The 26,167-nt window shown below is 52.5% G+C and overlaps 1 protein-coding gene across 1 annotated transcript in view; it reads left to right on the plus strand.

Moving 5' to 3' along the window:
* srgap3 (SLIT-ROBO Rho GTPase activating protein 3) overlaps window positions 1-26,167 on the plus strand; it is a 69,150-nt gene that overhangs the window by 12,864 nt on the left and 30,119 nt on the right. Inside the window, 5 exon segments of the mRNA XM_067240947.1 lie at window positions 5,614-5,628; window positions 5,631-5,768; window positions 5,771-5,807; window positions 14,470-14,632; window positions 18,897-18,959. Coding sequence (XP_067097048.1) covers window positions 5,614-5,628; window positions 5,631-5,768; window positions 5,771-5,807; window positions 14,470-14,632; window positions 18,897-18,959 — 416 coding nt within the window.

The raw sequence follows: 26,167 nt of genomic DNA on the forward strand, positions 1-26,167 counted from the left end.
TAACTCTACTCCTTCTTGCTCTAATCTCCTCTTTCTCTCCGTCTTTTCTCTCATTCTTCATATGAGTCCCTCTTTCAGCCCACTTCCTTTCTCTCACATGTCATCTTCTCCTTCACTGACTTCTCTTCTCTCTTCTGAGTTCTGCATGTTTATCCCACTCCCCACCCCCATCCCTCCCCCTCTTTACCCCCCCTCCCCCCTCCTCCCCCATCCCCCTCCCCCCTCCTCCCAGGTAGTTGTAGTGGGGCGGGGCAGGGAGGGGCGGGGCAGGGAGGGGCGGGGCAGGGCAGGGAGGGGCAGGGAGGGGTGGGGCAGGGAGGGGCGGGGCAGGGAGGGGCAGGGCAGGGAGGGGCGGGGCAGGGAGGGGCAGGGCAGGGAGAGGCAGGGAGGGGCAGGGAGGGGCAGGGAGGGGCGGGGCAGGGAGGGGCGGGGCAGGGAGGGTAGGGGCAGGGAGGGAGGGGCAGGGAGGGGCAGGGAGGGAGGGGCAGGGCAGGGAGGGGCAGGCAGGGGCAGGGCAGGGAGGGGCAGGGCAGGGAGGGGCAGGGAGGGGCGGGGCGGGAAGGGAGGGGCAGGGAGGGGCGGGGCGGAGTGGGAGGGGCAGGGAGGGGCAGGGAGGGAGGGGCGGGGAGGGAGGGGCAGGGAGGGGCAGGGAGGGGCAGGGAGGGGCAGGGCAGGGAGGGGCAGGGAGGGGAGGGGGCAAGGCAGGGAGGGGCAGGGCAGGGAGGGAGGGGCAGGGAGGGGAGGGGCTACATTGATGAACACAAGGTGCATTTCTGTCTTCATCCATGGTGTACATACCATCATACCAGGTTATTGTCTTTCCAGAGCCAGACAGACAGGATTGGTTACTTTCCTAACACTTGTGTTATTGGATTAAGCGTATAGAGAGCAGCAGGTTATTGAAGCTAGATGTCTTTTACACAGCTGCTGTTGAGAATTTTCTTTTTGGCTTTAGGAAAACCACGGAGGAAGATGAAAACATCTCAGATTGAGGACGATTTATGACCTCTGGGAGCCACACTCACACTAGCTCTACACACACACACACAACACACGCGTACACAATTCTGGCCCTCGTCAGGCTAGTCCACTTAAACGCAGTCATGCTCAGCACACCACCCTGACGCCCACAGCTGGCCAGACGGGCTGTTTTCCCTCCATGCTGACAGGTCAAAGGTCAGGGATGTCCCACTTCCTGGTATTGTTCTGGGAGGATCCGCCCAGTGGATCAGCAGCTTCCACCTCACCAGGCCTGTCCAGCAAGAGACCCCCAGACCAGTGTAACCGGTGTAGATCAGTAAACTCTTTCCTCAAGTATGTATGCAGGCTGCCCGCGCCAGCGGGTAGCTAGCTTTTCATTGGCGTAGCTGGTGAGGAGTCACTCTTGCGTGTCCTTGGTTCCGGGATCGAGTACCAGTGAGGGGAAAGATCCAGAGGACTGGCAAGCAGCACGACTCAAAGCTGTCACACCAGGAAGAGACACCAGCCCTGTCCAGCACAGCCATGGGTAGGGTGTGGAGGCCGGGTAGGGCCGGGTGTGGTGGTTATACACACACACACTCTCCAGCTTCACACACACTACAAACACACACACAGGAGGTGATAATGATGATGTATTGTGTCAAGGTCAGAGCTGCAGGCCTGCCTCCTTATCTAGTCCTGCCGGTCTCCCAGGGCAGGTTAATGAGCTCGGCTGTAGATCAGCGCAGATAACGTGTGTCACACGGGGCGTGGGTGTGTGTGGGTGTGTGTGGGTGTGGGTGTGGGGGTGTGTGTGTGTGTGGGTGTGTGCTAGGGGTGGTGTTGGACAGGGTTGTTTGCAGATGGAGACGTGTTCAGCAGAGTTGTTTAACGAGATAAAGAAAAGAGCCTCCTTTGACATTTTACATGTCTCAATACTACCTACTGCACACACATACACACATATACACATCCACACATACACACCCACACATACACACATACACACACACAGACCGTACAGACTGAAACATACAGTAGTCACGGTGGTGTTCTACACACACAGACACTGGCTGGTTTTATCAACAGAGAAAAGACTTGGAGGGATGCACAGTGGATGGTTGCAGGTTGACAAAGGCCCATCTGTCTGCATGTTTAAATGCGCAGTGAAAGACGCCAGTCGCTTCTCTGAAAGCCACAGAACTGCTGCATCATCGGTTTAGTTTTCCAGAATCAGACAGCTTTTCTTTATAAGTGCAGTAGTAACTGGATCGGAGCAATTATTCACTATTGATCTGACTTGCTAAAAAGCTTGGAGGTTTTCTCTTGATGCAGCAAACTCCTCCCTCCAGGCTGTCAGCGGGATCGTCGGTTTGTTTTCAAAAGTGGGTGGGACCCTTTTTCTCCTAACTGAGGATGCGGACGTTAAATATACTTTACTTAATCAAAAGTGTAGGGGGGGGGGGGGGATTGGGGGCGTGTGTGTGGGGGGGAGGGGGGGGGATTTATCATTTTCAATGTGGGTGGGGCATGTCCCACACCCATGTGTAATGAGAGCCAGGTCCCACACCCATGTGTAATGAGAGCCAGGTGCCAGCTGTACGGCCGGCAGAAGGGGCTTCACCATCAGCCGTGATGTGGTCCTTACTGGGCGAGGAACCGGCCCACGAGGCGAGGCGAGGCTCACCACAGTTCTGCTTCGCCCCCTCTCCCCAACCTCACTTCCTCACTGCCCCCCCCTGGCCCCCCTGTCACCCCCCCTGTCCCCCGCCTCTCATCTCTCTTTGGTGGCCATCCTCGGTGAGAGGACAGCCTGCAGTCAGATCCCCAAACTGAAACGTTTTGCAGAGAAGCTCACGCTGTGTGTCTGCTGGGTGTAATTGCTGGACTGCCTAATCAAACGAAGAATTAAAGGGAAGTAAATTGTACCCTTCAATTAAAGGTTGTGCTCATGGCTTATTTATAATTACCAAAGCTCCTGTTTATTTTTGACAGTCAGATTACCCCTCTGAACCCCTCCCCTTTATTAGGAGCAGCTTGTGTTTATCCAGACAAACTCCAAAAACAAACGACCCCAGATTGCAGTTTGATGCTAATGCGCTTTTTTTCAATGGGAAGCTCAATGTGAAATAATGAGCTTTAGAGCTTTGATTACTGCACCGTCCAAGAACCGGCCCAGCCTCGCAACAGAGAGGTCTCTTGATGTCATGAAAATCCAAATTTTTTATTCCGGAAAACCCATTAATGTTTTTACATTCTCCTACGTTTCACATTCGATTTTCTTAAAAGGGTCTGTTTTGAATGTTTCTGCTGGTTATGACATTGCTGCAGCTAGCTTGTTTTTAGCGAGCTCGTTTCGATGCTGTCGGAACGTCGTCTGTGTCCTCGGGGGATAAGGTCACCCCCCCCCCCCCCCCCCCCCCCCCCCCCCGCTGAGGGGAGGGGGGGCACACCAGATGAGCCACAGCGAGGGTTCTGCGATCTCCCCGTAAGGGAACCTGGAACACTGGGGGAAGAACTCTGCCGTGGTTCCTAAGAGGAGAGGACACACTTCTGGCGTGCGTGACCTATTTTCCTCCCCAGACCCAGTCTGTCAGATCCACTTCTGCAGCTGCACCCTCCCCCGCTTCTTGTTTCACCCCTTTTTCAAACAAGACTTTTTTTTTAAGCGGTCTTACTTGCAATTCTTCTCCTCCGCCACCGTTTTTGTCACCAGATACGTTCAGAGGGGGAACGACACACAAGACGGGGGGGGGGGGAGAACGGGTCAGGGGGGAGAAAGGAAGGAAGGAGAGACGTGTCGCGACGTTCGGGCGTCGCTGAAAGCGGAGAACCGGAATGTCTTTGCGGCTGGTCCTCGTTATACGAGAACCTTCTAGCTGCCTTGTAGGCTGTCTTAGGCTTAGGCACAGAAGCTGGGCTGGAGGGAGGAGGAATGGAGAAGGAGAAAGAGAGGGAGAAGGGGGGAGAAGTGAGGGAGAGAGGGAGGGAGGGATGGATGGAGGAGATGCAGGGAGAAAGAGGGAAAGAGGAGTACGGAAAATGAGAGAGGGAGAGAAAATGAGCAAGAGAGCTTAGAATGAGAGAGGGAGGGAGAATGAGAGAAGGAGGGAGAATGAGAGAAGGAGGGAGAATGAAAGAGGTAAAAAGAGAGAGAGGGAGGCCCCTGGGTTAAAGTAGGGCCAGGACAGTGTGGTTAACCACAGATTGTAGCGTAGTGCTGGAGGCCAGGGCCAGGCAGCACAACATCACTGGGAGAGAGAGGGGCTCCAGATCCTGCACACAGCCAGCCTCCCCCCTCTCCGTGGCGGGCAGAGCCTGGATATATACCCGGGCAGGGCTTGGCTCGCTGTGTCGTTGCAGTGGTGGTGTTGCCATGTCGTTAACGACCCGTCTGCCCGTGAATTGTCACCCTCGGCAACGGGACACGTGCTGCGTCCCGTAACCAAGCAACTCGAGGAGGCGATGATATGACCTCCTCGAAGCTGCTTTTTACTGTTGACCTTCGGCTGCTTCAAATTGCTGAACAAACTCTCCGAGCCTCTCAGCCTGTCGTCTAGGGAACAGCGATCCCAGGCCAGCAACAGAGAGGGAAAGACATTCACTTCCTGTCACATGACGAGCTGGCTTCTGAACATCTCAAAGCAGGAGGTTGAAGGAGGCTGTCGGCTTGACTCATCTTCAGCTGTTGTCCTGTGTGTCTGTTAGCACCACTATCTGTCCACCCTGGCCACAGACGGGAACCCCGCAGAGAACAAAACGAAAGAATGTTTTTGTTTGATGTGGGAGTGAACGCTCCTTTGATATCGCAAACAGGTTAGATTTAATGTGTTCGGTACAGGATGCATATTGAGTCGGGGCTTTCCTTTTCTATCGGCCTCAGACACCCTGCTGCCTCTGTGCCCTTTTTGGTGTCGGATACTTCCCCTTTATGTAGATCTCAAAAGGAAATCTCCAATTGTGTCAGGTGAAATAGGCCAGTCTTTGTCCCTTGGTGAGGGCTGTGGAGACTCTTGGTGACAACACTACAAAGCAGATTCTGGTTTCAGGTACCGTGGGATTCCTCTGATGGTGAGATGCTGCAGAATGGGTCAGGTTTCCTGAGCACTGACGTACTTCAGGGGTGCATTTGGACCCTAACTGAGCGGTTTGTAGCGACGCTGGTTAGCGTAGCGTTGATGAAAAGACCGGTGGCTGGCGGTGGACCATTCCTGTAGCTTGCTCTCACACGGTTGCTCTAAGCTCAGGGCAGGAGATTCTCCTCTTAAGAAGAAGCGGTTTGGGTTTATTATCAACCACATTATTTCTAAATGCTCACGGTCGAGAGATATAAATAAAATCTTGTTTTGCCAAACTCCCCCACCACTGTGGTTTAATGCCTCTTGCCTGAGGAATCTTCACAGTTATAACATGCATCACAAGGAGTAAAATATTTACTTGTCAAAGGTGAACACGGATATCTTGGTGGGCATAAATGTTTTTAAACACTCTGAAACACAGAAACATTACAGCTCCATCACTGACTCACGTCAACACCACAGGCTCGTCCTGACAGGACCCAAGACAGAAGTGTAAACAAACCCCCCCCTCCCCCACCCCCCCTCCCTCCTGAGGTGTAACCAACCGTTTGTCGTTGTTGTTTTGCTCTGACAGAGATCCGTAACCAGCTAGTGAGCAGTTCAAGTGTCTGGAGCAGCAGTCCGACTCTCGCATCCAGCTGCTGCAGGATCTGCAGGAGTTCTTCCGCCGCAAGGCAGAGATCCAGCTGGAGTACTCCCGCAGCCTGGAGAAGCTGGCCGAGCGCTTCTCCTCAAGATCCGCAGCTCCAGGGAACACCACCAGTTCAAGTGAGTTCCCCTCCCTCCTCCAGGCCCAGGCACACACCCTGTCAGACTTTATGGGTGTGTAGGTTTGTGTGTGTGTGTGTGTGTGGAAGATAGTGAGATTAAGTGTGGGAATGAGACAATAAGACTTGCTCCTGCATGTGTGTGTCGTTATTGTTGCAGACAAACACGCACGCACACACACACACACACACACACAGACGTATACATGCTCGCCAAGTCATTATTTTTCCCAGTTCTCATGCTGCTCCACCCTTTGTCTCACTCTCTCCTCAATCTGCCCAGCACTCACCCCTGCTGTAAATCACAGTCCCTAGCATATTCTCTCTGTCTACCAACACAACCTTATACCAACACAGTCCTCCACAACACAGTCCTCTACAACACAACCCTCTACCAACACAGCCCTCTACCAGTTGCCCCATCCCAAGCTGGGTATCCATCTCTGCATGCTAATGAACTTGCCTTTAGATCAATGGGCGATTCTCTTGTCAGGGAAAGCTGCCAGTGATAGATATACAGCTAGCCAGCCTAGCTAGACTCAGCTCTCTGGCTAATCACAAAGCTGGGGCTGCATGTAGTGCGGAACTCTGCGGCAAAGAGCAACCTTCTGAGAAATATACACTGTGTTATTAGATGCCAACGCAGGAATCATCTCCTCATTACCGCTGTGAGGAATCCAGTGGAGAAAGAGAGAGTGTGTCTTTGTGTTTGTTTGGATGGTTTAGAGTTTAGAGTGTGTGCGTGTGTATAAGGTACAGTTTGTGTACATACTCTGTGCGTTGGAAGGCTGCTGGATAGGTCAGGCACAGCACGGCTCCCCTCGCTGCTTTGCAACCCGTCTGTGACCGCGTCCTGGCTGCCAGCGCTACACTGTGGGAAACCAAAACAGAGCTGTGAAAGATGGCGGGTCACCAGCCCCCCCCCCCCCCCCCCCCCCCCCCCCCCCCCCCCCCCCCACCAGGAACCAACCTTCTACCTGGGCCCCTGCCTTGGGCCCCTGCCCTACTAGCTGTTGGCTTGACCCGCACTGAACAAATACAACTTTATTAACTAGCTAGCTTTGTGACGGAGGTTAGCTAGCTAGCTTTGTGACGGAGGTTAGCTAGCTAGCTTTGTGACGGAGGTCAGTTGCCTAGCTTTGTGACGGAGGTTAGCTGCCTAGCTTTGTGACGAAGATTAGTTAGCTAGCTTAGTGATGGAGGTTAGCTAGCTAGCTTTATGACAGAGGTTAGCCGTGCTAGGCTCAGTGCCAGTATGTGTTGCAGCCTCTGGCTCTGCTAGAGACAGTCAGTCTGCTGGAGCTGCACTGACACAGCATGCAGATTTAGAGGCTTTCATTAGATTAATTGAGTTTGGGGGGAGGTGGGTGGGTGGAGGGGGTGTGTGGGTGGGTGAGGAAGGGGGGGTGTGGAGGAGGGGGAGATGAGGGCGTGGGATCCCATCCCACACATCGTCTTTGTGACATCACTATGCAAGAGCTGTCCTCATGCTCCAGTTCCCTTCTGTCAATCAGGTGTACACACACACATGCTCACACACACACACACACATGCTTGCACACATACACACACACGCTTGCACACACACGGTCGCACACAGAGACAGTTCGAGATACACAGGAAATGTATGGGAGAGCAGAAAGGACCCGAGCGGGAATCGAACCCGTGCCGCTGCGTAAGGGCCGGGCCCCATCCAGTGAGCCTCTAAGGGCCCCACCCAGTGAGCCTCTAAGGGCCCCATCCAGTGAGCCTCTAAGGGCCCCATCCAGTGAGCCTCTAAGGGCCCCATCCAGTGAGCCTCTAAGGGCCCCATCCAGTGAGCCTCTAAGGGCCTCCTCACAGCACATTTCTCTCTCACAAGTCTCTTCTCTTCCATCTGCGTCGATCCCAACGTACACCCCGATCTGACCTTCACCCCGATCTGACCTTCACCCCGATCTGACCTTCATCCCCACGTGTCGCCTCATCCTGCTATGTCTGTACAAATAAAGGTTGAATTTGGGTTTTGATTGAACAGGCTGTTTGGGATTCATCATTAAATAGGGATTCTTATCTCACACCGTTACATTCTGACGCACACCGTCTGTGTGTGTGTGTGTGTGTGTGTGTGTGTGTGCAGGGGATTACACTTAATCAGAAGCAACCAAGCCATTATAGAGCAGCTCATGCAGTATTGAGAAGAAACATAACCTGTCTGTGGAGCAGATAAGATGAAGCTTGCATTAATGTCCAATTCTGTTTTTGTGTGTGTGTCTTTGTGTCTGCGTTTATGTGCTCATAAGTGAGTCTACGTGTTCGTGTGTGTGCACGCGCGCCTGTGTGTGTTTATGGAAAAGGCAATTTAGAACCATCTATCTGCAAGATCCAGTGTGACAGTAACTGCAACATGGTTGTGCTAGAATAGGACTAGATCTGTTCCATACTGCAGGTTTTCTGTCTCCTGCAGAACTGGATGCTATTTGGCTGCCCCATTGGTTCCTATGATCTCAGCTGGCTAATTGGGCTGTAAAGCCATAAAAACTTCACCCAGAAATCAGGAATACATATCTATATTAACACTGCAAATCATAGTGTATAGCCTCATGTCATAAGAGGGATTTTTTAATCACTTTTTTTCCCCTCAATCTGCCGGGTGTCCTATTAAGCTTCAGCCCAGTTCATCTTAAGAGCTGATAAGTAAAGCGATATTCATGGCCACGTTCCAGTGATGCTTCACTAATTATTTATTAGCTTCTGAATATGAGAGCTTTCACTGAGTCCCAGTGGAAAGCTAAGTCTACAGCATGTGTTATGTATGGGTCTGGTGGATTGGTGCTGTCAGTGTATGTGGGGGTGACTGGGTGTGTGTGTGGGGTTGTGTGGGGGTGACTGTGTGTGTGTGGGGGGGTGACTGTGTGTGTGTGTGGGGGGGGGGGGGGGGTGAGTGGGTGGGTGTGTGTGTGGAGACAAAGCTGTACCTGACTGCGCTCTGATGGTCAGAGGGGACCCAGGAGAAGAGACTGCCCTGCTTGATGCCACCAGAATCGGACATGCTCCTCCCCAGATCTCCCCAGAGCTCCCCAGAGCTCCCCAGATCTCCCCAGAGCTCCCCAGATCTCCCCAGAGCTCCCCAGATCTCCCCACAGCTCCCCAGAGCTCCCCAGATCTCCCCACAGCTCCCCAGATCTCCCCACAGCTCCCAGAGCTCCCCAGATCTCCCCACAGCTCCCCAGATCTCCCCACAGCTCCCCAGAGCTCCCCAGAATGTGAGGCTGCTCTGCTTAAACACCACCATCCTCGCCTGCATTTGGAATATGTGTTTTTCTGTTTACACACAAGTTTTGGATGTCTTTGTGTGGATGTGTGTGGATGTGTGTGTGTGTCTGTGTGTGTTTCATCTCACTATCATCTGGCCCAGGCTAAATCTCAATGCAGCTGCACTCTATCAAATGCTGGCACTGCCTCTATAACCCCCCCCCCCCCCAAGCCTATAAAAAGGGCACAGAAACTACGTTCAGCACTGCAGCGTATCGAAACACCGTCTCTGGTTGGCAGCTAAGGCAGACATCTCTCCAGCCTCCCCTCCCCTTCACGTCTTTCGATATCGCCTCTTGATTCGCTGATCCCCTCTTTCTCTTCAGCTGATAAGCACGGGCATGTAGAAGGGGATTAGAGGTGTTTAGCAGGGTCCGGGTTTGGCTAACTGTGGTAAGTTCTAGGTAAGACGTTTGATTCATGTGATTAGGTGAAGACCTTGGTTTTCTACCTGGCAGGCGTCGTGGCAGCTCCTGACAGCTGTTCGGGGGGTGGAGTTACGAAGAGGCTTGGCCGTCTCCACTTCAGGCCTTGAATTAGAGGGATTAGAGTAAGGCGGCTGTGCGTTTTGAAAACACACATCTTCCCTTGTGCTTTTTCATGCTCTCTCTCTCCATATCTCCCTCTCTTTCTCTCTCTCTCTCCATTTCTCGAGGTGTACTCTTTCTTTCTTTTATTAGTACAGGGGTGAAAGACTCGGAGGCAGATGCTGGATGTTATGAGTTGCCGTCACACACTCTCTCACACACACACACACACACACACACTCTCTCACACACACACGCACACACACTCTCACACGCGCACTCGCAGCTTGTACACCATTGCTCCGCAAGTCCTCTACGTCTTATGTGACGCCATAATGATGGGAGGAGCGGGGAGGTGCCACGGGGGAAACTGACTTTCCTGATCCTCACCAGATCCCCCACAGGCTGTCATCACACTCGCACACACCCAGGAGGCCGGGGGAGGGGGGCAGCAAGGAGTCAGGGAGGGCTTTATAGAGAGTCGCTGGAAGCCTTGCTCTTAACCTAAGGGCCTGTCAGCATAAATTGTTTGGTCGTCCTAGAAAATGCTTGATTGCTGCCTGGCAACCAGACCCTGTAGTGTTGTTGACTGAGAGCCAGAGAGCCAGGGAGGCTCCCGGTGACTCCTGCCCAGGATGGAGGCTGTGTGCTGGGGAGAAAGGGAGCCGGCACAGGCTGGTCTGGTGCCCGGCCGTTTCTTGCCGTGGGCTACGTTCAGCACTGTGTGAAAATACTCCGCTCCCAGAGATGTGACCCAGCTATGTTTGAAAACCACACACACACACAGGCCTAATTACCACCTTCTGCTCCCAATTCCTGTGAAATGAGGACAACAGCTGGGGAAAGGAGCGCCTGTGTCCTTCCTCTCCTTCCTCAGGAGAAGGTTGTGAGGAAGTCTACCAGCAGCTAGTATTCAGACAGCACATTACCTCAGGAGAAGGTTGTGAGGAAGTCTACCAGCAGCTAGTATTCAGACAGCACATTACCTCAGGAGAAGGTTGTGAAAGTCTAGGAGGGAGTCAGGTGGCTGAGTGGTTAGGGAATCGGGCTAGTAATCAGAAGGTTGCTAGTTCGATTCCCAGCTGTGCCAAATGACGTTGTGTCCTTGGGCAAGGCACTTCACCCTACATGCTTCGGGGGGAATGTCCCTGTACTTACTGTAAGTCGCTCTGGATAAGAGCGTCTGCTAAATGACTAAATGTAAATGTAAGTCTACCAGCAGCTAGTATTCAGGCAGCACATTAGCACTTAAGTTGTAGGCTACTGCTAGGCATAGTTAGGGCCTCATACATTACTAAGCAGTACAAAAGGATTTGTTTGGCACTTTTATTCTTTATAACAGGCTGAGCAGAGTCACTTTGCACTTTGCACAAACATTTGTGGAAGACATGGGATTTCCTATATGCTTATGTTAATCCCAATCAGATATGACCTTATCAGCTCTTATATTCTGTCCAGAGAATAGAAGTCCTGGGAACATTCTCAGGTGCTTGTGTGTGTTTCTTGTCTGTGTTTCTTGTGTGTGTTTCTTGTGTGTGTTTTTCAGGGCTTTTCCTTCCCATCACTGTTTTGTTTCCACCTGCAGTTTCTTGCAGAGTCAGCGATGAAATCGCCTCGAATGTCACAGTAGCGCGACTTGCGTTTGCAGCTAAAACCTACGTGCTACAGTAATTGCTAAAGCTAATAATGTATGAAAAAACGTATGATTTTGGATCTGAGTTAGCGTAGCACTGCGTCTGTGAACGCATCCTTGTCAGAGAGTTATTGATGTCCTTCTCTGCAACTGTATGTCACGCAAATAGCCCAGAGCCCTTGTCACTCAAAACAGCTGACTAAATTCGAGTAAACTGAGAGAAAAGTGATTAATATTAATTCATCAAATTAATATTTGATCTGGGATTAGAGGTCTATGAGATCTTGCCTCGGTGTGTTTCTGTAAAGTGTTCAGAAGGAGAGTTAGGATCCTGTTTGGACAGGGAGGCTTGGATAGGGGGAGGGAGGAGGGGAGGATGAGAGAGAGGGAGAGAGAGAGAGGGAGAGAGGGAGAGAGGGAGAGGGTGAGAAGGGGGGGAAGGGAGAGAGAGAGAGAGGGAGAGGGTGAGAAGGGGGGGAAGAGAGAGAGAGGGTGAGAGAGGGGGGGAAGAGAGAGAAAGAGAGACAGAGGGGGGGGAGAGAGAGAGAGAGAGAGGGGGGGGAGAGAGAGAGAGAGAGAGGGGGGGGGGAAGAGAGAGAGAGAGAGGGGGGGGGGAAGAGAGAGAGAGGGTGAGAGAGGGGGTGAAGAGAGAGAAAGAGAGAGAGGGGGGGGAAGAGAGAGAGAGAGAGAGAGAGAGGGGGGGGAGAGAGAGAGAGAGAGAGGGGGGGGAAGAGAGAGAGAGAGAGAGAGAGAGGGGGGGGGGAAGACAGAGAGAGAGAGAGGGGGGGGAAGAGAGAGAAAGGGAGAGAGAGAGAGAGAGAGAGAGAGAGAGAGAGAGGGGAAGAGAGAGAGAGAGAGAGAGAGAAACAAACAAAAGGGCCAGAGAGAGGAGGGAGCTGGAGGGAAGTGGAGGGAAACGGGAGAGAAAGTTCTCTAGTCGGGCTTAAGGAAGTGATTATACATCTCGGGCCACTCAGAGGGATTAAGAGAGAGGTGCCCGTTCCCTGGGCTCTCCTTATCCACAAACACCAATTATACAGAGAGGAGTTAGGCCACACCCCCAGCCAGATAGGGCACTGAAGCAGGACTGTTACAGAGCGAGCGCAAGAGCTGCAGCGACACAGGAAATAGGCCACATGAAGGGAACTGTGACCAGTGAGAGAGTAGTGCAAATGAGAGAGAGAGAGGGTGAGAGGGAGGGGAGGGATGGAGTGGGAAAAAAGAGAGGATTGTGAATAAGACATAATAGAAAGAGAGAGAGGGAGAGAAAGAAAGAGAGAGAGAGAGAAAGAGGGAGATATAAAAAGAGAGAGAGCATTGTCCCACAATTGGGTGTTCTATTGTGAGAACACCCAGAGCGCTCACTTCCTCGATTTACTTTGTGACAGTTAATCGCTTTACCATAGCAACAGAGGTTTGAATTTAATCATCCTATTATTCCCAGTGACCTCTTGCTTGTCAGACTGGCTTACAGCCCCTTCCTTTTCTGTCAAATTTCTTGTCTCAATTGTCATCATTTCCAAACAGGAGGCTGGACATATTCAGCTGAACTACAAATCAGAATCAGAATTCGGTTTATTCGCCATGTATGTTATACAAACACAGAATTTACTGTGGCAGGGAGGTGCAAACACTAAACATATACGAATCTTAAATTAAGTAAAGGTACAGAATTTTAACTATTCCTAAGAACTAAACTATCTAAGAATAAAACAATTTAAATATAAAATAAAATATATATAAAAATAAGAATAATGAGCAGCGTGAATGGTCAACATAGTGCAATCGGATACTGAGATAAAGTGGCTTATGCATACTGAATTGCCATTAGATGGACTTATAATAGTTAAATAAGTGAATGAATGTCAATGGGAGTCCTTGGCCTTGTTGAAGAGGCCAGTAGCAGATGGAAAGAAACTGTTCTCATGGCGTGAGGTTTTGGTCCTGATGGACCGCAGCCTTCTGCCAGAGGGGAGTAGCTGGAACAGGGAGTGGCCAGGGTGGGAGGGGTCGGCCACAATCTTCCTCGCTCGCCTCAGGGTCCTCGAGGTGTGCAGGTCCTCGAGGGTAGGCAGATTGCAGCCGATCACCTATCAGACCTGCTGACTGTCGCTGTGTGACCTTGCTAACTAGCTAGCAAAATGGTTTGTCGTGATATCATTCTGTGATTATCTTGAGCACCTTTCAAGCGATACTAATAAGAACAATTTCCATTAGCTGAAAGCCTATTGTGCGTTCAATCCAATGGTCTGTAGCTTAAAGGGTTCGCTACAGTACATGGTGTACTACTGTACTCCATGTACCAGCTACGCTGTAGATCCTGCTGTGGTACAATGTCAGGCTGTCGTAGTCGGATGTGTTAGCTGGGGTTAAGCTAAGAGGGGGAATATTGGGAACGCATCTCTGGTGCAGCCAGATATCAGCTTCATTAGAGCTGATTAGCATTAGCGTAGTCGTCTGAAGGGAGGGCCTTTGATGTTGGCGCTCACCCTGTCCCTCTGCAGTAATTGTGTTGTGCAATTGGCTCAGGGAAACCCGATCTGGATATCATCCTCTTCCCCTCTCTGCTCTTCTCCCTGTTCCCTGAGTTTGTTGAGCGATTCACGTCTAGTTTCTGACAGGGGTGGAGTGTTAGGTGACGTGTGCGTTCGATGAAGGGTGTGCATGTGTAATGTACAAGGGGATGTGGGTGATTGCGTGCGTGTGTGTGTGTGTAATGTACAGGAGTTTGTGTGAGTGTGTGTGGGGATGAAGGGGGGAGATTCGGTGGAAGCTGATTAGGTTGCATTCAGAGTCCATGGCTCTAAGGGTCATTATGGTTACCAGCGTTAAGGAATTAAGCAATCGATGCCCTGTCAGACTGCAGCTTAGGGAGGGGAAATGAATGGTGCCTGTTCTGGCCCAGTGCCGCTACAGGGAAGGATTGAAGGAATGGTTTGATGGATGTATGTGCGATTGGTTGGCTGGTTGGATGAAGTGATTGAGAGGGAGAAGACGGATGGGTGTAGAGGCAGGAAGGGAGGGAGAAGGATAGAGAGGAAGAGCTGGAGAGGAGGGGGTGAAGGGCAGCAACAGAACCCAGGGTTTTCCTCAGGTAAAAGTGTGTAACGCCCATTAAATACACACGTGCGGAAGACCAACGAATCGTGGTGAATCATTTGCACGCTCTGCGTCCTGACCTCGTCCTCTCTCTCTCTTTGTTCTTCTAGAAAAGACCAGCATCTGTTGTCGTCTGTGAACTGCTGGTACCTGGTCCTGAACCAGACCAGGCGCGAGAGCCGTGACCACGCCACCCTCAACGACATCTACACCAACAACGTCATCGTGCGCCTGGCGCAGATCAGCGAGGACGTCATCCGCCTCTTCAAGAAGGTCAGTCTGTCATCCGTCAACCACCCACCCTCCCCTCCTCGAACCCACCCACCCTCCCCTCCTCCCCAATCTGTCTCATCTGCTTCTCTGTCATCCCTCCTTCTGTTCGTCCTTGTCCGTCGACCAATTCTTGTATCTCTGTTCTGCATGTGGTCTGAGTGAGGAAGATTGAAAGATGCAGCTTTGACTTTCATCGTTCCTCGGTGAATGCAGGGTGTTGGTCAGCAAGTCAATTGCTCGCTGCCCGCGAGCCGAGATTCTAATCGCACACAAATGCGTCTCAGGCCTCCTTGTCTTGTCGTGAAGGTCGACACGGCCATTGGGTGGTCTTGGGGGGGGGGGGGGGGGGGGGGAGTTGTCAGTGTGAAAAATGCATCAGGAATCCAGTCAGAAATGTTGTGAATGAAAAGCACAGCCCGGCGCACCACCCAGCAGTGGTAGCAGAGCCTCCAGGCACGTCTGAGTAGCAGGGCTGAGCAGAGACCCCCTCTACCCCTCCCAACCCCCAGCCCTCTACCTCCTAACCCCCAGCCCTCTACCTCCCGACCCCCAGCCTTCTACCTCCCAACCCCCAGCCCTCTACCTCCCAACCCCCAGCCCTCTACCTCCCGACCCCCAGCCTTCTACCTCCCAACCCCCAGCCCTCTACCTCCCAACCCCCAGCCCTCTACCTCCCGACCCCCAGCCCTCTACCTCCCAACCCCCAGCCCTCTACCTCCCGACCCCCAGCCCTCTACCTCCCAACCCCCAGCCCTCTACCTCCCGACCCCCAGCCCTCTACCTCCTAACCCCCAGCCCTCTACCTCCTAACCCCCAGCCCTCTACCTCCTAACCCCCAGCCCTCTACCCCTCCTAACCCCCAGCCCTCTACCCCTCCTAACCCCCAGCCCTCTACCTCCCGACCACCAGCCCCCGTCTCCTACTGGTGTCAGTAGCGTCTGGCCCTGTGTCAGGACATAGCAGAGATGTCTGAGGTCTAACCCAAACACCGGCCTCCTGTTCTCACCTGGCACGCCTTCCTGTTGGTCCACCCAGCACTCTGCCAGCCCCCAGACGTGTGTGTGTGTCTGTGTGTGTATGTGTCTGTGTGTGTGTCTGTCAGCAAAAATGTGAATGAGGGAAACACACACAATGTGTGTTAGCAGAGACGACAAACACCACCTCCCGCCTCCAGCAGGCCCTGGGAAGCAAGCAGCCTTGGTTGCCTAGGGAGGCAGTCCGCTATGCTAACAACCAGGTTCCACAGTCTCCTTGGGAACGTTGTCAATGTTCCGTCCACATTTTTTCTTTGTGTGTGTGTAATCAAATGTTTATTTATTTTTTGCTCACAAAACACATGGAGTCCCAACGCGCCTCCCCCTCCTCCCCCGCCTCCCCCCTTAACCCCAACTCCCCCATCCAACCCTACTGATTAATGTGATTGAAGGCTTCACAGGTATCCTGGTGCCCTGTTTCCAGGCATCCGCTAGCACCAAAGAGCCCCATAGACAGCCTTCTCAGCAGAGAGCAGAAAAGTGTCAGCGGCCAAATGACACCTTGTCAAACCAGACCCAAACAATGTCATCAGACAGCATTGTGTTCGTTCCAGCTTTTCAGGAGAAAGAGAGGTGGACTGTTTCCTGGACGGTTCTCTCTCGCTGGGGGGGGGGGTGTTGTTACCGCGCGTTGCATCAGAGCGGCCCCTGACGTGGCCGAGCCCTTTCTCAGAGCTCCAGTGCCGCCGCAAGACTCCACTCTGCAGAGAACCTGACATCACACTCACTGATGCGTACCAATGCCATTCACCAGCTGCCAGAAGTGAGGTTTTTTTCCTTCTCCTTAACTGAGGAATATTTTCTCTCAGACGTCTTGTCCATTCATCACAGTTAAACAAAGCTTTCTTTCGTATCTGATTGAGGAGGACGTATTGCCTGTCCTTCCTGAGGGGATCGAGGCAGAAGGCAGCCTGTCTGGTTTTCGTATCTTAATGGAGATGTTTGTTTTATTCTGGCCAATCAGAGATAGATCTCCCATTCTGAACCAGTCCCGCTGTATTTTGCACGGAAAGCATTGTGTGCTGTGTATAAATAGGTACACAGGTTTTAAAACGCAGTGTGAGGCCTTGCCTACGTGCATCTGTGGATTGCAAGTGTGTGTGTGGGGGGGTGGTGTGGCACTGGGAGAAGTGTGTGTGTGTGGCACTGGGAGAAGTGTGTACAGAATGTGCTGTGGAGATCCCCCGTGTATGTGTGTATACTTCCCGCAGGTTGTGTGTGTTTTCAGAGGTTCCTCTGCAGGACTGCAGTGGTCGGGCTGTGCTTGTGCCTCTGGGCCCATGAGCGTATTGATCCAACGTTACTCTCCTTTGTGATTTATGTCCTGAGCGGCCCAAACGATGACAGGGAGGTATAAATCCTGGAGAAGCAGGGGCAGGGAAGATGCATTAGTATGCGTCAGGATTCATTCTGGACAGCCATGAGAACTGAGAAACAGGCAGGTCAGGAGACACCCTGGACAGCCACGAGAACTGAGAAACAGGCAGGTCAGGAGACACCCTGGACAGCCACGAGAACTGAGAAACAGGCAGGTCAGGAGACACCCTGGACAGCCACGAGAACTGAGAAACAGGCAGCATGCTGTCCCCCTTCGGAGCAGTGGGTAGATGTGACGTGTTTTGGGGGTTTGAATAAATGTGCAAACTGCTAGAAGGTATGTGCTGTAGTTCTCCAGGTGCACGGTTACACTTTTCAGATTCTCTTTCCTCCACACCTCGTCAACTCATCCTGTCAGCTCGCGTCTGTGGAGGCGGTGTTTACGAGTTTGAGTCTGAAACAAGTCGGAGTACCGTGTGGGAGGACTGTCTCTCTCTCCGCGGGAGTTTCATTCGGAACACGGTTGTTATCTGACGCACGTAGAGTGCCGTTGGCTGGTACCTTCTCCAGCTCAGAGTCTTCGAGGTGCGTTCCTCTTCTCCATCCCAGCAGCCACCGCGGCGGGGGAAGGGAGTCGACTGAGACACGGTATATTTGTCTGTTTTGGTCCCATGTGGAGAGACGACGGGAGAGGGGATTGTGGCTGACATGCACAGTATCTCTCAGAGCACAGCGACTTCAGAGGCGACAGGACAGAACGACAGACCGGACTTTGGTAGCGACGGACGATGGAGACGGTTGCTAGGGAGTGTGCTCTGCTCACGATATTACTGGTGTACACACACGCACACACAGAGAGAGGCAGGTTAAGATGAGAGAGAGCTTTGACATTTGCCTGACACCATCACATCTAAACCCGGCTAAACATAGCCTACATGAAATAAGCAGAGGAAGAGGCAATGCCCTATGTGTATGCACACACTACAGACACACTGCATACACACTGCATGCACACTACAGACACACTGCATACAAACTACATACACACTACATACACACTACAGACACACTGCATACACACTACAGACACACTGCATACACACTACAGACACACTACAGACACACTGCATACACACTACAGACACACTGCATACACACTACAGACACACTGCATACACACTACAGACACACTGCATACACACTACAGACACACTGCATACACACTACAGACACACTGCATACACACTACAGACACACTGCATACACACTACAGACACACTGCATACACACTACAGACACACTGCATACACACTACAGACACACTGCATACACACTACAGACACACTGCATACACAATACATATACACACACACTTCAGACATTTTTAAGGTCATGAGTGCCTGACTAGACAGCAGGTAGGCTGCATTTGAAATATGAATGTGCTGACATGTTTGGTTCTTCGATGCTACATCCTCACCTTCTATACAACCTTTGCTGCCCTGCGTGTCATGCTATCGTGCTGCCCTGCGTGTCATGCTATCGTGCTGCCCTACGTGTCATGCTATCGTGCTGCCCTGCGTGTCATGCTATCGTGCTGCCCTGCGTGTCATGCTATCGTGCTGCCCTGCGTGTCATGCTATCGTGCTGCCCTACGTGTCATGCTATCGTGCTGCCCTGCGTGTCATGCTATCGTGCTGCCCTGCGTGTCATGCTATCGTGCTGCCCTGCGTGTCATGCTATCGTGCTGTCCTGCGTGTCATGCTATCGTGCTGTCCTGCGTGTCATGCTATCGTGCTGTCCTGCGTGTCATGCTATCGTGCTGCCCTGCGTGTCATGCTATCGTGCTGCCCTGCGTGTCATGCTATCGTGCTGTCCTGCGTGTCATGTTCCATGTGTGTTTCTTTGTCTTTCAGAGCAAGGACATTGGGATTCAGATGCACGAGGAGCTGGTGAAAGTGACGAACGAACTATACACTGTAAGTAAAACATGGTCTGTCCTCTCCTCTATCTCCATCACTTCACAACTATTTCTCTTTCCCTCCCTCTTTATCTCTCTCCTTCTCACTCACCCTACCACCTCCCTTCCCTCTATACCATTCTCTCCTTCTCACTCACCCTACCACCTCCCTTCCCTCTATACCATTCTCTCCTTCTCACTCACCCTACCACCTCCCTTCCCTCTATACCATTCTCTCTTTCTCAATCACCCTACCACCTCCCTTCCCTCTATACCATTCTCTCCTTCTCACTCACCCTACCACCTCCCTTTCCTCTATACCATTCTCTCCTTCTCACTCACCCTACCACCTCCCTTCCCTCTATACCATTCTCTCCTTCTCACTCACCCTACCACCTCCCTTCCCTCTATACCATTCTCTCCTTCTCACTCACCCTACCACCTCCCTTCCCTCTATACCATTCTCTCCTTCTCACTCACCCTACCACCTCCCTTCCCTCTATACCATTCTCTCCTTCTCACTCACCCTACCACCTCCCTTTCCTCTATACCATTCTCTCCTTCTCACTCACCCTACCACCTCCCTTCCCTCTATACCATTCTCTCCTTCTCACTCACCCTACCACCTCCCTTCCCTCTATACCATTCTCTCCTTCTCACTCACCCTACCACCTCCCTTCCCTCTATACCATTCTCTCCTTCTCACTCACCCTACCACCTCCCTTCCCTCTATACCATTCTCTCCTTCTCACTCACCCTACCACCTCCCTTTCCTCTATACCATTCTCTCTTTCTCACTCACCCTACCACCTCCCTTTCCTCTATACCATTCTCTCTTTCTCAATCACCCTACCACCTCCCTTTCCTCTATACCATTCTCTCTTTCTCACTCACCCTACCACCTCCCTTTCCTCTATACCATTCTCTCTTTCTCACTCACCCTACCACCTCCCTTCCCTCTATACCATTCTCTCTTTCTCACTCACCCTACCACCTCCCTTTCCTCTATACCATTCTCTCCTTCTCACTCACCCTACCACCTCCCTTTCCTCTATACCATTCTCTCCTTCTCACTCACCCTACCCCACCTCCCTTTCCTCTATACCATTCTCTCCTTCTCACTCACCCTACCACCTCCCTTTCCTCTATACCATTCTCTCTTTCTCACTCACCCTACCACCTCCCTTTCCTCTATACCATTCTCTCTTTCTCACTCACCCTACCACCTCCCTTCCCTCTATACCATTCTCTCTTTCTCACTCACCCTACCACCTCCCTTTCCTCTATACCATTCTATACCATTCTCTCTTTCTCAACACCCTCCCCACACACACACCTTTTTTCTTTCCTTGTCGGTCTCCAGCTGACTGCAGAGTCTGTATTTGCTTCAGAGGGGAGATGAGGAGGATGATGGGTCCCGGAGGGGAAGAGGAGGGCTGGAGGGGGGACGAGGGCTGGTGGGGGAGGAGGGGGAGGATGGCTGGTGGGGGAAGAGGGCTGGTGGGGGGAGGAGGGCTGGAGGGGGGACGAGGGCTGGTGGGGGAGGAGGGCTGGTGGGGGAGGACGGCTGGTGGGGGGAGGAGGGCTGGTGGGGGAGATTGTTATGGTGGAATGGAACATTACATTTCTCTCCAAGTGGGCTAGTCTGGCCTGCCAAGCTCCAAATCACTTCCACATTGGAGGGGGGAGGAACGAGAATGGAAGAAGGGAGGGGGAAGAGAGAAGGCAGAGGGGGGGAAAAGAGAGGGGAGGGGGGAGGAAAGGGAGGAGAAAAAAGGGGTGGGGAAGAAGAAGGGGGAGGAAGGGGTTAGGGGGGAGAAAGAAGAGAGGGGAGGGGGGCTCTGGTGCCAGTGGCCGAGCCCACAGTCTCAGGAATGTAAACTCTCCACCAGGCTGGATCTAAGCAGCGAGGCTGATCGCCGACCACTCAGGGTTCATGCAGCATATGACGGACACCCAGACGTCTTCTGTGATAGATTGATCTTGCCTGGCTGTACTGACCCCATTGAATACCTCATATCTTACAAGTTACAGACCAGAGCAATCGCTCAGCGCTCGGTGTAGGATTCCTCTCGTCGTTTCTCCTGGAGTTTGAGAGGCTCGTTTTGACCCGCCGGCGATGCCCACGTGTTTGAACGAAGGACGGCGTGTCTCCATGGTGCGGACGGACGGCGTGTCTCCATGGTGCGGACGGACAGCGTGTCTCCATGGTGCGGACGGACGGCGTGTCTCCATGGTGCGGACGGACAGCGTGTCTCCATGGTGCGGACGGACAGCGTGTCTCCATGGTGCGGACGGACAGCGTGTCTCCATGGTGCGGACGGACAGCGTGTCTCCATGGTGCGGACGGACAGCGTGTCTCCATGGTGCGGACGGACGGCGTGTCTCCATGGTGCGGACGGACGGCGTGTCTCCATGGTGCGGACGGACGGCGTGTCTCCATGGTGCGGACGGACGGCGTGTCTCCATGGTGCGGACGGACAGCGTGTCTCCATGGTGCGGACGGACAGCGTGTCTCCATGGTGCGGACGGACAGCGTGTCTCCATGGTGCGGACGGACAGCGTGTCTCCATGGTGCGGACGGACAGCGTGTCTCCATGGTGCGGACGGACGGCGTGTCTCCATGGTGCGGACGGACGGCGTGTCTCCATGGTGCGGACGGACGGCGTGTCTCCATGGTGCGGACGGACAGCGTGTCTCCATGGTGCGGACAGACGGCGTGTCTCCATGGTGCGGACGGACAGCGTGTCTCCATGGTGCGGACGGACGGCGTGTCTCCATGGTGCGGACGGACGGCGTGTCTCCATGGTGCAGACGGACAGGTCTGCGTTGGAGGAGAGTGTGACCAGCAGTCTGGACGAGCTCCAGACTCCTCCAGTCCTCCCCTGGAGAGAAAAGCTGTGGATGACTTATTCATTCGCTACCCTGAGGGACGACCTTTACCAGGGCAACGCTGTGCCACGCCTCCTCTCTCCCTGACAACACCATCTGTCCGCCAGGATGCGACCGAACCAACAGATCTCGGAACGATGGCGAGGTGGAGATGGGGGCGGCGTGAGGTCACTTCCTGTTCTGGCTGAAAGAAAATAACTAAGAATCAGGATGAACAACAGATTTGTTTTCCCTTCAGCTTCAGTTTTCTTGAGGATATGCAAAAATGCGAACTGAAATCGATTTAAACGTAAACAGAGTAGCCAAATGTCCAGTTTGGTCTTTCAGATGCATCACCCATGTCATTCAATTCAATGACCCTGTGTGTGAGCCCTCACAGCCTCCACCCCTCTGTGTGAGCCCTCACGGCCTCCATCTCTCTGTGTGAGCCCTCACAGCCTCCATCTCTCTGTGTGAGCCCTCACAGCCTCCACCCCTCTGTGTGAGCCCTCACAGCCTCCATCTCTCTGTGTGAGCCCTCACAGCCTCCATCTCTCTGTGTGAGCCCTCACAGCCTCCATCCCTCTGACCCTGTGTGTGAGCCCTCACAGCCTCCACCCTCTGACCCTGTGTGTGAGCCCTCACAGCCTCCACCCTCTGACCCTGTGTGTGAGCCCTCACAGCCTCCACCCTCTGACCCTGTGTGTGAGCCCTCACAGCCTCCACCCCTCTGTGTGAGCCCTCACAGCCTCCACCCCTCTGTGTGAGTCCTCACAGCCTCCACCCTCTGACCCTGTGTGTGAGCCCTCACAGCCTCCACCCTCTGACCCTGTGTGTGAGCCCTCACAGCCTCCACCCTCTGACCCTGTGTGTGAGCCCTCACAGCCTCCACCCTCTGACCCTGTGTGTGAGCCCTCACAGCCTCCACCCCTCTGTGTGAGCCCTCACAGCCTCCACCCCTCTGTGTGAGCCCTCACAGCCTCCATCTCTCTGTGTGAGCCCTCACAGCCTCCACCCCTCTGACCCTGTGTAGTGTCCTTGCCTCACCAGGGACCCGACACGTGATGGTTATGAATGAGGGAGATGGTTTTTCCTTCCCAGAGGCTGAACCCCGGTCTCTCCTTCCCCGTGTCTCTTTTCTCTGTTTCTCTCCACCCCCTCTCTTTCTTTAACCCCCCCCCCTCTCCAGCCCTCACAGAGTGCCTTGCTTCAGCTGTGGTGTGCATTTCAAGGTCACCGCCAGGGAGGTCCTGATCTATCAGGAGGATGCAGAAGAAAGGAGATCAGATATTTCTCCTGCTGCTACAGTCGCTGCTCTCTGTCCCATCTCTCTTCCCCAGAAGGCCAGCCATGTCGGTGTTGAAGGGGGCCGTCTTAATGGATGGCTCTGGTAATGTTGTCAGAGTGTGGCTACATAATGAGACCTGCCGACTGTATCACAATCCATTTGCCCCCTGTGGTGAATGCAGCACCAAGGATTTGTCTTTGGGTGGAACTCCCTGATCAGTTGCATTCTGGGAACCAGGATTATATAAAGCAAGGAGATTTTTGAACAACGGTGTTTGTTTATCTGTTACCACACACCTCAGTTATTTTGGGTCTGAAAATAAAACGGTGGGCTATCTATTAAGTCCGGTTGAACAATGGAGATGGATTCCCTTCTGCTTGTACTCTTCAAGCTCAGACAGCAGAAATTGAAGACTGCTCGGACACAGCTATCGTAAAAATGTTGTTTAAACAATCTATGACCTCGGAGACAGGTATTGATTTAAGAGAACGAGCCCTCTGGCTTAAAGTACACAGAGTGAATCCAAAATGGGCAGTGGGATTGGAGACCTGCTATCTCTTCAGTTGATCACCCTGCTATTTAATCACCCCAGCCTTTTATTTATTTTTTGCACAACGCTGAGCTGTTAAAGTAAAAGTCCCCCCTTCCCTTTTGCACAGTGCCGCGCTGTCAAAATAAGAGTCCCCCCCAACCCCCTGCCTTATTTGCAAAGTGCCATGCTGTCAAAATAAGAGTCCCCAACCCCCTGCCTTATTTGCACAGTGCCATGCTGTCACACCCCCACTGCATTACCATTCAGCTGGGTGATTTTTTACAAATTGTCTTGCGGCACTGGAAGCCGTTTGTCTAATGAGGCTGCCATGCTGGAGAGTGTACTAACAAATTATGAAAATAAATCAGTTGAACTTTCTCAACCCTGAGTTGCAGATTAAAGGTCTTTAGTGAGTTCTTTAGTGAGAACAGTGGATACAAACTCCATTTAACCCGAGAGGGGATCTCTTGACGAACGAGTCTCTCTCCAGCCCAGCCCTGTCAGGTCAGTTGTTTTCAAGGGGATAGACCTGGCTGCTTCATGACAGGGAGACCAACTCCATCTGCTGAATCCCCTCCTTACATGCTTGTAGCTTCTTTCTAAATCTCAACTTCGGAGGGGAAGTCCAAATCCATTGTTTCCAGTTGAGAAACAGCTATGAAGAGGATTTTATTTTGGCTCTAAAATGCTGTTTCTGAATTTTTTATAACAGAAAGACAGAACTACAATCACACAAAGCTATTGTTAGAGAAAGACATAGCCGTTCTGTTAGAAATATTTCTAAGTAGACCAGAGTGTATGCACATGTGTACAAACACACACACACACACACACACACACACACACACACACACACACACACACACACACACACACACACACACACACACCCTCAAGGTAGAACCGGCTCCACCTCCGTTCTCCTGCAAATGAGTTTCTGTCTTTAGCTGGAGGGTCATGTAGAGTCATTCTAACGTGTTAAGTTGCCTGGAAACCATAATTTGTTTCTTAAATGGGTTGACAGCCCTGGGAGGAACACAGTAATACTGCAGTCTTCTTTTCCTTCACATCTAACAAGAGTCACTGGCTTTCAAATACTCTCCCCCTTCCCTCCCTCCCTTCCCTCCCTCCCCTCTCTGCTCCCTGGACTAATGTTTGTTTTCCCTCATTGTGCTTTACATCGTTTCACACTGAGTTTTTCTGGGTTTCTGAGTTAAAAGGGAAAGAGGAAGAGAGACAGGGAGGCGTGTTGATTGTACCTACAGCCCTGGAGGGAGGATTTAAAGAAACAAGTAAATACAACTATCCCTCAGTTCTGGGCCCCGGCAGAAATATCCCTCCTTCCCCCCAGAAGCTGACTCGTCTGCAGTCGGTCTGTCGAGGGATGATGTTAGGGTTAGGGATGGTCAGTGTCCATTAAGGGCTCAGAGTTCTCAAAGATAAAAGGAACCATGTTGTTTTAATGCCGGACGAAGCAAGCAGCGACTCCAGGAAGGAAACAAACAAAAACTGTCGTTTACGTGGCCCCTCCGTCATCCTGAGGCGTTTTCCAGGAGCCTCCTCACCCTCGAGTCCTGGCCCGCGCCTCCCGTCCGCCCGCGCCTCCCGCCCGCGCCTCCCACCAGCCGGGTACAGGCTCGGCAGACGTCTGGGAGCTGTGTTTACGAGGTTTTCAGAGTGGGCTGGACGTGGCTTGAGACCTAGACGGCAGGAGAGCTGCCCTGCACACCGCTAACCTCCCGTTAGCAAGAGCAACTCACACAGGGAACCTGGGATACGTTAAGCAGGACGCTGGGTAATTGAGTTCTGTCTGGACACCAGGCTGGTAATAAACAATGTTGGATATTGTTGATATGACTACAAATACCAGCGTTTTGTAGCGAAAATCAGAGATTCAGCCAGTGTTGTCAGCCCAGTGTTGTCACTCCTTCACACACAAAAGACTTGAATCGAACAAGCATCAAGTGAAACACTGCTGCCGGCGGAGTGTGTGTGTGTGTACGCGTACGCAAGTGTATGTGGCCCAGATGAGCCAGACAAAACACAGCCCTGGTCCCTGTTATTCAATCAGGCTTCTATTGAAAACCTCATGTGACTGGCATCTGCCTCGTATGGGGATAGGAGCAGTGCAGTAACAACCTCCTACTGTGTGTGTGTGTCTACACTAGGGTTTCAGCACCAAAAAGAGCAAATAACACCTTCCATATGTCAGTGGTATGCCAGGGAGCAGAGCGGCATCCCAGCTCATCTGTGCCGTGTAGGGGGGGGGATGGGAGGGGGGGGGGGGGGCAGGGGGACGGGGAGGGCAGGGGGAGAGTGAGGGCACGGGGGAGAGTGAGGGCACGGGGGAGAGTGAGGGCAGGGAGGAGAGTGAGATCAGAAGCCCCTCTCCCTGCTGTGCATATTCATGTCTTGACTGGGATCCTGATGAGAATACTGATATGGTCCTTTTGTTGGGCTGCGCCCTAACTACAGAACACGCACACACACGCAAAAGACACTACGAAGACACCATGCATAATTCTTCAAAGCGACC

The sequence above is a fragment of the Osmerus mordax genome, chromosome 1 (genome assembly GCF_038355195.1).
Source record: "Osmerus mordax isolate fOsmMor3 chromosome 1, fOsmMor3.pri, whole genome shotgun sequence".
Classification (NCBI taxonomy): Eukaryota; Metazoa; Chordata; class Actinopteri; order Osmeriformes; family Osmeridae; genus Osmerus; species Osmerus mordax.